The following is a 14,494-nucleotide window of genomic DNA, read 5'->3' as shown; positions in this document are numbered from 1 at the left end:
TGTCATCTTGTTTTCCTTGAGAAGTAACTGCAAAATGAGGCAGCATGCCATGTGAGGCAAGCCTTTAAGCTTCTCAGATGAACATGGCTATATTAGTGCCAAGGACTGTTATGCAATAAGACCTACCTACGGATGTGACAGTAATCTGGCTGCAACATCTGTCACCCCATGATCGCCAGCATTGATTGGGCTGCCCTGGCTGGCTATGCAGGGGTCCCCTTCCTCCCTCACCACTCCATGTGCATCCTACCCAAAGCTGCATCCTAGGACAACCTTCCCTGACAGAGGAGGACCGTTCTTGGGTCAAGGGTATAGGAGTAGGTGTACTCCACTGCTAGAATCTCCAAACAAGCTCTGAAGACCTAGCTATACCTTTTCTTGATGCCAGCACTTCACAACAAAGACCACCTGTCAAACTAACATATCACTGTGTTTTATTAAAAAAAAAAAAAATGATCACTTCTATGTGTGAATTCTCCATTACTCTCACAGAATCTCATTTTTGGTATTAAGTTTTTGGGGAAGTGAGAAAAAAAATCTTTTAGAAAATGAACAAGTGATAATTATGATGAAAAGAATGAATGAAAATGTGGGCTGAGATTGTGGATCAGTGGTAGAGTGCACATGTGAAGCACTAGGTTCGATCCTCAGCACCACATAGAAATAAATAAAATAAATGTATTGTGTCCATCAACAACTAAAAAATATTTTTAAAAATGGATGGAACTGTTTTTATAGAATACACACACACACACAAAGTCACCCCACTGATTGCCAGCATTTTAACCCATATCCAGCTAAAATACTACTACAATTACAACTGGTTCATAACTGCCAAGGAAGAAGCAGCCTACCCATCTTCCCCACACCAGAGTAGTTACTCTGTCCTGGGCTCCCTTCTAGACCATGAAGGCAACTGTATTTTACTCATGTTCCAATCATTAGCAAGATATTGAATCTAGACCATAACAGGTATTCAATAAACACAGAAGGAAGGAAGGAAGAAAGGAAGGAAGGAAGGAAGGAAGGAAGGGAGGGAGGGAGGGAGGGAGGGAGGGAGGGAGGGAGGGGATGAATATATAGGTAGATGGATAGAATATGTATGTGCCCTCATTCTACATGAATGACTAGGCAGGCCAAGAGATAATTATTTTTTAAAAAGCAAAACACTAAAATAAAACCACAGCAAAATTGAAACCTTTGCTCTCCAAAGACCCTGTTGGAGTGAAAAGACAATGACTAGGAAAAAATATTTGCAAATCACATATTTGACAAAGGGCTAGTATCTGGCCTATGTAAAGAACTGTCAAACCTCAAAAGTAATAAGCAAACAATCTAATTAGAAAATGGGCAAAAGACACAATTGTAGTAGTATTTTAGCTGTTCATATTTATGAACAGATAATTTCACAACAGAGGATATATAGGTGGCAGATTAGCATGTGAAAAGATGTTCAATGTTATTAATTTCTAGATAAATGCAAATTAAAACCACAATGAAGGGCTGGTGTATAACTCAGTGATAGAATGCTTACTTAGCATGCATGAGGGTTAAACACCTGTACCAAAAAACAGAACAAAACAACAACAAACCACAATAAGATATTAACACCCAGCTATGGAAAAAAAAAAAAAGACCCAATGCTGATGAAGATGTGGAGCAACTGAATCACACAATCCTAGTGGGAAGGAATATTGATATAGCCACTCTGGAAAATAGTTTGATAATTCCTTTTATATGACCCAGCACTTGCATTCTTGAGCATTTATCTCAAATTAAAACTTATTTTCACACAGAAACTTCTGCTCAAATGTTAATAACAGCTTTATCTATAATAGCCAAAGACTAGAAACTACCCAAATGTCCTTCAGTAGGCGAGTGGTTAAACAAATATTGGTACATTCACACTATGAAACACTATTCAGCAATAAAAAGGAATGATACATGCAAGGACATGGAATGATCTTCAAAAAACAGCATATTTGGAGGATTTAGTCTCAAAAAAATACACATTATATGGTTCTATTTATGTAACATTCATTGAATAATATAATTCTAGAGATAGAAAACAGCTTAGTGTGACCAGGGGTTAGGAACGGGGGAAGAAAGTGGGTGCAGCTAAAAAAGAATAACCTGAGTGAGCCTTGTGTTAATAGCAAAATTAATTATCTTGATGTGATGAAATTAAATATCTTGATGTGATGGAAGCTACATATGATAAAATTGTACAGACACACACACACACACACACACACACACACACACACATTGGGTTCATGTAAAATTAGTGAAATATCTGTGGACTTTACCAATGTCCGTTTCCTGGTTGTGTGTGTGTTTGTGATATTAGAGATGGAATCCAGAGCAGTGGCGCATGTTAAGCAGGCACTCTATCACTGCGCTACATCCCCAGCCCTTCTTGGTTTTGATTTGTACTATGATTATTTCAAAAATCAAAAGGTTCTTAAAAAAAAAAAGAAGATGAAGAAGAAGATAGAAAGAAAGAAAAGAATACTTGAGCAATTAAATATAAAATGCTAGCAATCCATGAAGTATGGAAATTTTACAACTTTTGAAATTTCTTAAAATAGGTAGCTTTTAATCTTATACAACCACCTCAAGAACACATATACAAATATATGTATATACATATATACACACACACACACCAGTTACAACTTGTGATTTTTAAAAATGTTAAGAAATCACCTGAGACTTTTTTAAAACTAGATTCTACATGCTTTTACCTAAACAGCACTTTCTTCTGTAAAGTGACAGAATTTATACTTAAATCATTTTATCAGATTGTGAAAAGACTTAAAAATCTTAAAATATTTTAACTAAGAATTAAGTACTTCACCCAAACTCATCATTTTGGGGGAGATCTATTTCAGAATACATTTTTAATTCAAGAGTGGTATTATTATGTTATCTCATAGACCCATTCTACTTTATGGCAATATAGGTTCAGAAAACATACAGAATCAAAAGATTTTAATTTCATTTGTTCAGAAAAAGGATGTTTTTGGACAAGTCTCATATTTCAAAATAGTTTGAACGACTTACTTAAATGTTAATCAAAGAGTAGAAGCATTTGGCATCCTAACTAAAGACAGTATTATTTAAGAGTATTATAGTGCTTACCTTGAGTACTTAAAATAAAGAAAAGATTTTTTTTTAAAAGGTTACTAGGTGCATATCTGAAACCCTGAGACCACAGAAGCCAGTATAGCGCAGTTACACTAGAAGAGCCTATTACTGCTTATAAACCCTAGTTCAGCTGTTGGAGGAGCTGTATACAGTGACAAACAGCTTCCCTGCTACAAAGGTGGCAGGAAATCTATCAAACTGGACAATAAAATTGCAATTGAGTTTCTTTGGCTTTTTATAGCAGCTGCATGTATCCTGATGTAACTCTGCAAAAGCTATCCAATTCTGCAACATTAGTTCTTTACACACTAGTTCTTTATCAACAACCCTGTTATAAATTTGTGATATTGAGATTCAAAATTACTACAAAAAGAAAAAAGGAAGTATCATTTCAATACTGTATACATGAAAGCATTTTAAATGTTTCAGAATGACTATTTTTAAAGAGCGAAAATTTGGTTCAAATTCATTAGAATTTTTAATAACATGCTATAAATTGTTTAACAACTTACAAACTTATTTCAGTTCTGCCAAAATTTTATTAAATATTGATGTGAAAAGACTTAAGTTTCCATTTTATTTTAAAAATAAATGTCAAAGGGCTGTGGCTGTAGCTCAGTGGCAGAGCACTTGCCTAGCATGTGTGAGGCACTGGGGTCGATCCTCAGCACCACACAGAAATAAACAAATAAAATAAAGGCATTCTGTCCATCTACAACCACTACCAAAAAATTATTTTTTAAAATACATGTCAAGACCTGAAATTCCAAAACAATAAACATAGCAGTATTCAAATAAATTACTTCAGATAAACCTTATGAAAGAGAAAAAAAGCCTTCTTATCATTGAAGAAAATCCACACAAACGAATAAAACTAAAAGACATGTATCAAAAACTAAATTTAAAAGTGAAAACTACAGGGCTGAGGTTGTAGCTCAGTGGTAAAGCACTTGCCTAGCACATGTGAGACCCTGGGTTCAATCTTCAGCACCACATAAAAAATAAATGAATTTAAAAAGCTATAGAAAAAAAAAAGTTACCTCATTAAAACAAAAGTGGAAAACTACAAGAACCAACTTAAAACTTTTCCTTTGCCATCTTGGCGTTTAAGTAATACTTTAGTATTTGTTTTTTAAAGTATACTTTTACAGAAAAAAAAAGTGATGGATTAAGTTTTATTCTTTTTCATTTTATAACTGTAATCCTAAAACTTGAGTCAGGGATTGATTCTTATGTGAAAGTAGATACAAGAGACCTCTCTTTAAAGCAACTATTTCCTCTGCAAAGACATTAAGATTCATTCAAAACCATAAGCCATTGAAGTAAAGAAAAATATAAACTGGACACACACAGACACACACACAAATGTAAAGCCCACTTTGGGTTTTTTCTGTATAAGTTGGTTCTAAAAAACTGACTTCACATACTACATAAGAATAATAAATATTCCTTTAACATTTTCTGCATTGAATATGTGCTCTTAAAAAGACAAAATCAATTTTTTGTTATAACAAAAACAATGTACTAAGAGGTTTATAAACCGAGGTCCACATTCAATTCATTTAGAATCTTCCTGTCTCTGTGATGCCTTCTAATAAGCACAATATACTACATCATCCGCTTAGTATAAAGGTAGGAAGAAGAAAACTTTATGAAAGTTAAAAAAATCCTATATACTCAGAGGAGTGTTCAAAATTTAAATTCCAGAAGAGGTTATTTAACTTAATTAATGTATTTATTGTTGAGACAAGATCTCTCAGTCTTACCCAGGCTGGTCTCAAACACATAATCCTCATGCCTCAGCCTCCCAAGTAGCTGGAACTACAGGCACATGCCACTACTCCTGGCCTAGACTTTGTAACAAATACAAATTTTCACCAGACAAGGTGATACACATCTATAATCTCAGCTAATCAAGAGCCTGAAGCAGAAGGATCACAACTTCAAGGGCAGCCCAGGCAATTTAGCAAGACCCTAACTCAAAATAAAATAAAAAGGGTTGGGGATAAAACTCAGTGGTACAACCCTTGCCTAGCAAACACAAGACCTGGGTTCAAGTCCCAGCACAGGGAATAAAATAGATTTCAATCTTTCATAGTTACTCAAAAGTACTCAAATGGAAGATAGGAAGGACAAAGGCAGGGGAAGAGTCAGGAATAAAAGGAACCATCCTACAAGATTAAGATTTTAAGATGGAGCCCAGGAGACCAGAATAAAATGTGCATCCCAAATTACTCTGAACAGGTGATTCTCAAATCATACTGTGAATGGCTGCAGCATGGATACTTTAATGGACAGCTACTGCAGCTAATTCATAGATCCCTAATAAGAGAAGACTGTGGCACTAGGATCACACAAAAAGTGGCACCAGGATCACACAAAGAGTGGCACATGACAGCTGAACCAAATAGCACTAAACAATGATGGTGCAGTTCTTCCTTCTTCCTACAAATGTTTAATGTGCAACTGCCAAGAACTTGGCACTATACACATTTCTCTGGGAGATATAAAGTATCACCCATAGAAAAGTATATGAAAGTATGGGAGATATAAAATATCTCCCATAGAAGCTATAAAAGGTTAAAAAAAATAGGGCTGGAGTTGTAGCTCAGTGATAGAGCGCTTGCCTAGCATGTGTGAGGCACTGGATTCAATTCTCATCCCCATATAAAAATAAATAAATAAAAGGAAAGTATTATTGTGTCCATCTACAAGTAAAAAAAAAAAAATTTTAAAGAAGTAAAAATTCTGGGCTGGGGATATGGCTCAAGCAGTAGCGCGCTTGCCTGACATGCATGCAGCCCGGGTTCGATCCTCAGCACCACATACAAACAAAGATGTTGTGTCCGCCGAAAACTGAAAAATAAATATTAAAATTCTCTCTCTCTCTCTCTCTCTAAAAAAAAAGAAGTAAAAACTCTCATCTCTACTGATGAGAGGTTACCAATTCAGAAGTCAGGATACAAGAATCCACTTTTAGCTAATAATAGAACGTGAGAGATATTAAGATCATATGCCAGTCCACCTGCTACCTTACCCATTACTATTCTTCATTTGGCCACACACCTCCAAGCTAACCAAAGTCACCACCTTTTCCCTCAATGACACAGTCTCTATATCTTTGCTTATGCTGATTCCTCTACCAACGATTCCTGTCATCCCAGTCTCTACATGCCTCAATCTTATTGCTCCTCAGGGCTGTATCAATGACATCTGCCCCCAAAACTTCTCATACACCCTCAGGTAGCAACTGTCTCTCATGCACAGTGTATATCTTTTATGAGGTATTTATGGCCTCCAACCTTGTAATTTAGTTATTTTTATACACATATTACCTCCTATATTAAAAAACAATTTTAGGAAAAGATCTGCTCTCATTTCATCTTTCAATCTTTCATCGTTACTAGAAAGTACAAATATAAGACAGAAAAAACAAAGAGGAAGAAAAATAAGGAATAAAAAGAAGAGGAAAGATAAAAGTGAGAAGAGGAAGAAAAGAAGTAGACAACTGGAATGAGACCTACACAAAAAATTACTGAGAATCACTGAGAAAGACCAGTGAGGTATCTAACTAACAACAGAAGGTGGGAAGAGAAGGCACAGACACAAACAGATACATATTCACTAACATGAGAATAATAGAAAAGAGATAAGTTGGGGGAAGCAGAAGGCAGGGGTACACAGTGAACAGAGACACTAGAGAGAACAGAAAACAAGAAGGATGAAGGGAGATGGTGACTAAAAAGGGAAAAGAGATGCTGACAGGCAGAGGGAGAGTGTTAACCAGGCAGTGACTGCGGGTGCAGACACCCAGTACCAAAGTTCATACCTGTCAGGGCACAAGATGGAGGAGACTAATTATCTAGAGGTTGGGAGGTAGGAGGAGAAAGTGAAGGAAAGAGGAGAATAAGAGCATCTGCAAAAGAACGACTTAGGAAACAATAAGAGAAAATTACATGCATTACATGAATTCACACAGACTAACATAGCCTTAAAGTAAAAAAACTCATTTTGAAGTGACACAGATACTTAATTAACTATTAAAAAAATATAAAATATTTGGGTAAATACAAAGTAAACAAAGTTGAAGATTTAATAAAGCATAGTAAATCTGATAAGGACTAAAACTATATGGCTAGACAAGGGATTTCTGAGAAGTGAAATAGTGAAAGATAGGTAGAAATTTTTTTTCCAATGGAAACAATGAAAGACAAGACAGAAATTATTTTGTTAAAAAAATCTTATGTGCTTTTCTTTTAAGAAACAGCAAAGTATTTATAGAGGGGAGCAACATCATATGTTACTTTAGTTTAATGAATCGCATAAGAAAAGAATATCTAAGGTTAGAGACTATTAGAAATATCCAGACCAAAAGTAATCTAAGAATGTATAAAGAACTAAAAATCACCAAGCATGGTGGCACATGCCTGTACAATCTCAGCTCCTCAGGAGACTGAGGCAGAAGGATCACAGTTTGAACTACACAGTACAACTTCGAGAGTCCTATCTCCAAATAAAATACAAAGTGCTGAGGGTGTAGTTCTAGGAGGAGCACTTGCTTACCATGTACCAGGCCCTGGGTTCAGTCTCCATAATCACAAAAGGGGGGGGGGGGAGGGAAGGAGGGAGGGAGGGAGGGAGGGAGGAAGGAACATCATGAAGAAAAAGAAAAAAACAGAAAAATATGCAAAAGACAAAAGCATGAAAAATAAAGAAAACTAGCAATATCAAGGTATCAAATGTTAAAGGGAAGAACATCACAGGACTTATCACTTCCTCACTTCTGTTGCTTAGTTACATTTGCTTCAGTAATAAGTTTTCAAATTGAGGAAAATTCAAGCTTACATGTCCTACAATCAACATACGGGGATCATTATCTGCAGTTTCTAAGTGAAAAAACTCACAGAAAACATCAGAGTGTATCACTATATGCCAAAGTTTTGTAAGGGTAAACCTGATGTCATGGAACTGCTATATCATGAATACACACACAGGCGTGCAGGTGCATTACACATTCTAAGTCACAATAAATTTCTTACTGTGTGTGGATCAAAGTTAAAAGAAGCTAGAAAAATAACAGCTCTCTTGAAACCTCTGCCTTACAGCACCCGAGTTACAGCAGTGAAAACAAATTAAGCAAAGATACAGGTAACAATAAAAAATAATCAAAGAAATAAAAGATTTGATGAAGAAAAAGTAACAAAAAAGTCCACTCAATATAATGTCATTTTTTAAAAAAATTTAAAGAAAAAACTAGACATTGTTTTAAAATATACTTCCAAACATTTTTTAAAAGATGGGAATTACAAAACTAAAATTTAAAATAGTGATTACCTTTGGGGTGAGGTGGGGTGGAGTTAGACTGGGAAGACCACACAGTATGTTCCTAAGTTGGGTAGCATAATTAAAATTCTTCTATGGCAACACTTCATAGCATATATACTACATAAATCATTTTAGATACAATTAATTCTTCTTTTTAAAAGTTGTATTAAAATAAAAATATGAAGTGACAGGAACCTGAGTTAAGGCAGAAGTAGTGAAAATGAGAAAAAAAGAATGAATAGGATAATGAAACAGCTGTAACAACGTTCAACAACATCACACACACAAAAACACATACACACACACACACACAACCACATTTTCTACTTCTAGCCTAGATACTAATGGTTGAAGAAGTTTAAAAATGTGCATAAGTTCAAATATGCAACAACAAATTCCACTATTATGTTTAATTATACAGCACTAATTAAAAAGATATAAAAATTTTAAAAGATAGCATTAAAAAGAATGTAAAATATCTTAAAATTCTATATTAATTAGATGTTGAAAAATATTTTTGATATAAGGACCGAATAAAATATATTACTAAAAAGGAGCTAATAAGTGCTGGGATTGTGGCTCAGGAGTAGAGCATTTACCTCGCAAGTGTAAGTCGATGGGTTCAATCCTCAGTACCACATAAAAATAAACAAAACAACTGTATTTGTCCATCTGCAACTAAAAAATTTTTTTAATTGAAAAAAGGAGCTAATAATTTCATAGCTAATAATTGCTATAAATCAATATTTAACTTAGAAATGTCCTGTCTCCAAATTTCATGTTCATTTATTACTCATACAAATGGACTGGTTAGAACTCTTTGTCATAAATTCTTTTTTTTTTTAAGAGAGAATTTTAATATTTATGGGTTTTTGTTTTTGTTTTTTTTAGTTTTTTTCGGCAGACACAACATCTTTGTTTGCATGTGGTGCTGAGGATGGAACCCGGGCCACACACATGCCAGGCGAGCACGCTACCTCTGTAAAAGCCTCATTTAGGATACACATCAACAATTACTGCTCTGCAGAATATATCCTCTATCTATCCTTCTTAAAGATGCAAAGAAACTAAAGGAACAGACATATACTCTTTAGAACTAATTATGAAAAATCTGTTTTATACTTGGCATTTCCCTAACCTAGAATTCCGTAAGTTCAATCCTATTTTTCTCATGATCTTTTTGTAAAGAATCAAAATGGCCTTAACAGAGAAACAGTCCCAAATGTACCAGCCCTCTACAGCAGAAACCAGGATGGCTGATATCAGTACAAACTAAATCAACCTACACAAGGAGTGGCAAACAATTACTATAAAGGGTCAAACAGTAAATATTTTAGGCTTTGAGGGCCAGGTCATTTCTGTAGCACTCAACTTTATTCTTGAAATGAAAAACAGTTATATATAACATACAAATGAATGGGAGTGGCTATGTTCTAATAAAATTTTATTTACAGAAACAGGTCATGCAGAATTTGGTTCAGATTAGCTGAACTCTTTTTTGAACTAAACTTATCAGTCTCAAAAATGTAGTGACTAAAAAGAGCTACATTATAGGGGTTGGGGTTATAGCTCAGCTGTAGAGCTTCTGCCCAGCGCTGTGAGGCCCTGGGTTCAATCCTCAGCACCACATAAAAATAAATCCACAAAATAAAGATACTGTGCCCAACTACAACTAAAAAATAAATATTAAAAAAATAAAAAATAGGGGGCTGGGGTTGTGGCTCAATGGTAGAGCACTTGCCTTGAACGTGTGAGGCACTGGGTTAATTCTCAGCACCACATATAAATAAAAAATAAAGGTCCATCAGCGACTGAAATGAATAAATTAAAAAATAAAATAAAAATAAAAAATAAAAAGAAGAGCTACAGTATATATCGCATATTTTTCTTATTTACTACTGGATTTAACTGAAATGAAAATTTGTAGGGTGGTTTCTCCAACCCAAGATATCCTCATAAACCTTTCTAATGGTTGCATGCCTTCTTCTCACTGAAAAAAGAGGAGACAAATGAATAATTCTTAGGTACTTTCAAATAACTAAAGGTTATTCAAAGACTTAAAACATATACTTTTAGGAAACAGCAATACATTCTTATAGAATGAAAAAATATTTCAGAATAAGAACGTAAAAGTTAGTAAGTCATTTTAACATAAGCCAAAATTTTTCATTTTTGTTTTTCCTTTCAGTTTATGATTATCTAAATAATTATAGTCCTTCTGAATAAGAAAAAGGTTCTTAAATAAGGTACAAATAGCCTACACCATAAATTTTACCAATTATTTGAAATGGGAAATTTTCCCTCTAGGTACAAACATAAACTCTAAAAATAAATAGATAAGCCACAAATTGGGAGATGTCATTCAACTAGCAAAATATTAAGACCAAGTATATATAAAGAAATCCCCAAATGCAAGAAAAGGTAGATTGGGAGTATGATGATACAATGAACAAATCTTCAAAATGCCAGACAAGCCAAGCAATGAGGTGATGTGCAGCACTGAGAACTTAAACACTGCTGGTGAAAATATAAACAGGTAAGGCTACTTTGTAAAAACTTTTACATTATCTCAAGTTCAACACATCTAAAGTTCAACACTTAAACCTTATGAATTAGCAATTCCACTTCTAAAAATATATACAGAGAAAGTTATGAATATGTATGATATGTTGTTCATCAATGAATAAACGGATAAGGTCACACCACATAAGACAATATGAGAAAATGAATACTACTACAGGGATCAAAGGCAATGAATCTCAAACAATAGTGAATAAAAACAAAAGTTTATAGGAAATGCATTTAGTGTGATAGCACATATCTTAAGTTTAAATATGAAAAATAAAATTAACTTATTGTGGAGAGTTTTAAAGAGTCAAGGGTTATAGCTCACTGGTAGAGCATTTGCCCAACACGCACAAAGGTCTGGATTCAATCCCCAACACAACAATAAAAAGCAAAAGTATAGAAAAGAGACAAAAATGACAATACCAAATCACAGTGTGGGGAGAGGAGGTGGAACAAAGAATGGCAGACAAAGCATTTGGAAAAGGGAACTCAATTTCATAAATGTTGGTAGAAATACTGTTCTTTGTATATTTTAGTATGTCTATAATATTTCATAATTATTGTTTTTAAAAGGTACACATAAGACTGGGGGTATACTTCACTTGGTAGAGAGACTTAACAAGGCCCTAAGGTTCAATCTCTAGCACCACAAAAAAAAAAAAAAAAGAAGAAAAGAAGGAAAAAAGGCTATACATGAATAATTTACCCTAACTTTACGTTTAAAAACAATAACAGCCTAGCAGAATCTCAACCACCTTACACTACTAAAACAAATTCCCATCTTTAAATATAGTGCGCCACCTTGTGTTCAAAAACTCTGAAAACTGCAAAATTCACAAAAAGCGTTTACTTACTAATTCCAAAATGCTGCTACATGAGTAGCATTGACTTCAATAAGTTAAACGCACAGAAGATTGACATTTGAAGTTATTTGGATTCTTAAGTTGGAAATACTTTGTTTTATTGATTCCTTTTTTAGTTTTCACTTTACTTTCAGAGAATAACTTTCCTTTTTTCCATGTTATTATATGAATTTCTTAATTCAGTAAAATTCAAAATTATAAAATATTTAAATATACTTTAATAATGAAACTTACCTTTGAATGTGTGATTGATAAGGTGTCTACCCACACACGCCAGCCACCCCACTCATATTTGACTGCATGGTAAAGTAGGATTCTGAATATGGCATATACCATTTCTGTTATCTTTTGCTCATCTGAATTCTTGGGATTAAAATAGCAGAGAGAAAGCATCCACTCTTGCCACACAGAACACTGTAGCAAGCTCCTGAAAATTGTAAAAGTATACCAAATTATTGAAAAAAATAAAATCATCTGAAAATTTTGAGAAAGTACAGGTTTAAAAAAAACCACAAACACAAAACAAACAATGTGGTACTAACAACTCTTAACTCTGGTACATTATTTACATGCTTTTAATAAGAAAAAAATGGAAATTCATTTCACAGTATTTCCTAAGCAATTTTGCTAAGACAATAACAGGCTCATACAAAATTAGACTTGAACGTTTCAAATCAATGCTTTCTGATCCAGCTTACCTCCTGTTTTCTCTACTGTTATTAAAAAGTTTAATCATGTCAGAAAGAAAGGCTCGGCGAACCTCCATGCTTTCTTGGCACTGGGGAGAATTTCGAAGTAGCGTCGCAATTACTTTTAGTATCTCTGCAAGATAGTTCATTAATTAGTAAAAACCAAAACACAATTTAAAAATTCATGAAGGAAGGTCATTAATGTATTACAATATTTTAGTTTCCTTTTCATAAATATCTACTGAAAAAATCCTGTTCTGTTAACTAAAAAAAAAGTTTACATAAGAAATAATAATATATTCATTAGAAAGTAATGATAAACAAGAGAAGGATTTTAATCCATGACTTGAATATATAAAGCAGAGTTGAATTTCTCCCCACCCCCCTAATGCTGGGGCTCAAACCCAGCAGGACCTTGCACATGCTAGGCAAACACTCTACTATTGAGTTGCACCCTTACCCCACAGTTGGATTTTAAAAGGATAAAATAAAACTAGTTCAAATTATAAATGAAGAAATGAAAGCAAAACTGCTGGCAACTCTCTTTAGTCTCTGCCTAACAGTAAAGTTGATTTTAAAAACAAAAAGTAAAAGCACTATAATTAAAATTTTAGGGAAAAAAAGATACATTCAGATTCTGCAAACAACTTATGGTATGTACATAGTCATTCCTTTCAAAAGTGAAAGCTGTGAAGATCTTCCTCTATAATTTTAAAAGTAAATTAGAGACAAAAATTCCAAAGGAAATTAAAATCTATTCAACACTTCTAACCTTCCCAACAAATGCAAACAAGAGTGCTACTGTGATAATCTTAGTGTAAAACTAAAATTTCCAGAATTTAACTTAAAGAAAAATATATGCTAAAAATATGCATTTAATCCAGCACTTTATAGATTTAAAAAAACATAACTCTGAATTTTAAATTAAACAATATATCCAATTTTTATCCAATTGAAAATTTAAGAATTCTAAACCAGCCTTTTGTCAATGATTCAGGTGATACTGAAACAGTAAATTCAAAATACCCTTTTTCATACAATTAATGATATTTGGGGAGCAACTTTTGAATTCTAATGACTGATTCGAAAGTTTTTTAACTAAGCAATGAAAATCATAATAAAAAAGATGATAATTGCACTAATTTTGAGAATACACTACCACAAGGGACGGTTTTACAAAAATACAGTTAATCCAATCCTTACACAATAAGAAGTTGATACTATTATCATCTCTTTTAGAGTTAAAAATTAATAGACTAAAAGTCACAAAACTAGTAAGATATGTAACCAGGAGTTAATCCAAGTGGCCTCCATTGTGAACCACCATACTATACTATCTTTCCCAAGCCAGTGCATTAGTCTTAGGTAGATGAACTGCTATGATTTGAATGTATTCCCTCCAAGTATTAGTGATGTGATACCAATAGCGGGATCTTAAGAGGTGATGAGGCCCTGAGGGCTCTTTAAATGAGACTAAGGCCCTCATAAGGCTTCACATAGACTCTGGCTAGCTTGTTCTACTACCTTCTTTACCTTCACCAGACCAACTACTGTAACCTTCATCTTAAACTTTCCAGCCTCCAAAACTATGATAAAATAAATTTCTGGTCTTTTAAATTATCCATATCCAGTTATAGCAACACAAAATGGGCTAATGTTATATTATTCTAAAATTGGTACATTCAAGATTTTCATTTATTTTTACTCTCAAAACTAATGACATCATATTCTCTGAAAGCAAAGGGAAACTTCAAGGCCATCTTTTTAAAATTTGCATGAAGTAGCATGCTCCACAAACACCTCACAAAACAAAAAGTAATCAAATTTCAAAACCCTAAAAACTACTTATTTTTACACCATGATCCTCTTAAAAACAAGATGAAAAATGTACATTTTGTT

At 33.8% G+C, this 14,494-nt stretch overlaps 1 protein-coding gene across 6 annotated transcripts in view; it reads right to left on the bottom strand.

The window, feature by feature from the left end:
* Positions 1–14,494, bottom strand: part of Lrba (LPS responsive beige-like anchor protein) — a 719,595-nt gene that overhangs the window by 553,603 nt on the left and 151,498 nt on the right. For all 6 annotated transcript variants that reach the window (XM_076865289.2, XM_076865291.2, XM_076865292.2 and 3 more), the window contains exons 21-22: positions 12,605–12,728; positions 12,141–12,333 (exon numbers count right to left, since the gene is read on the bottom strand). In XM_076865289.2, the coding sequence (XP_076721404.2) occupies positions 12,141–12,333; positions 12,605–12,728 (317 nt within the window). The remainder of the gene's footprint in view (positions 1–12,140; positions 12,334–12,604; positions 12,729–14,494) is intronic.

The sequence above is a fragment of the Callospermophilus lateralis genome, chromosome 8 (assembly GCF_048772815.1).
Source record: "Callospermophilus lateralis isolate mCalLat2 chromosome 8, mCalLat2.hap1, whole genome shotgun sequence".
NCBI classification, from domain to species: Eukaryota; Metazoa; Chordata; class Mammalia; order Rodentia; family Sciuridae; genus Callospermophilus; species Callospermophilus lateralis.
Note: the sequence above shows the minus strand (reverse complement) of the source record. Positions and strands in the feature narration are given on the sequence as shown.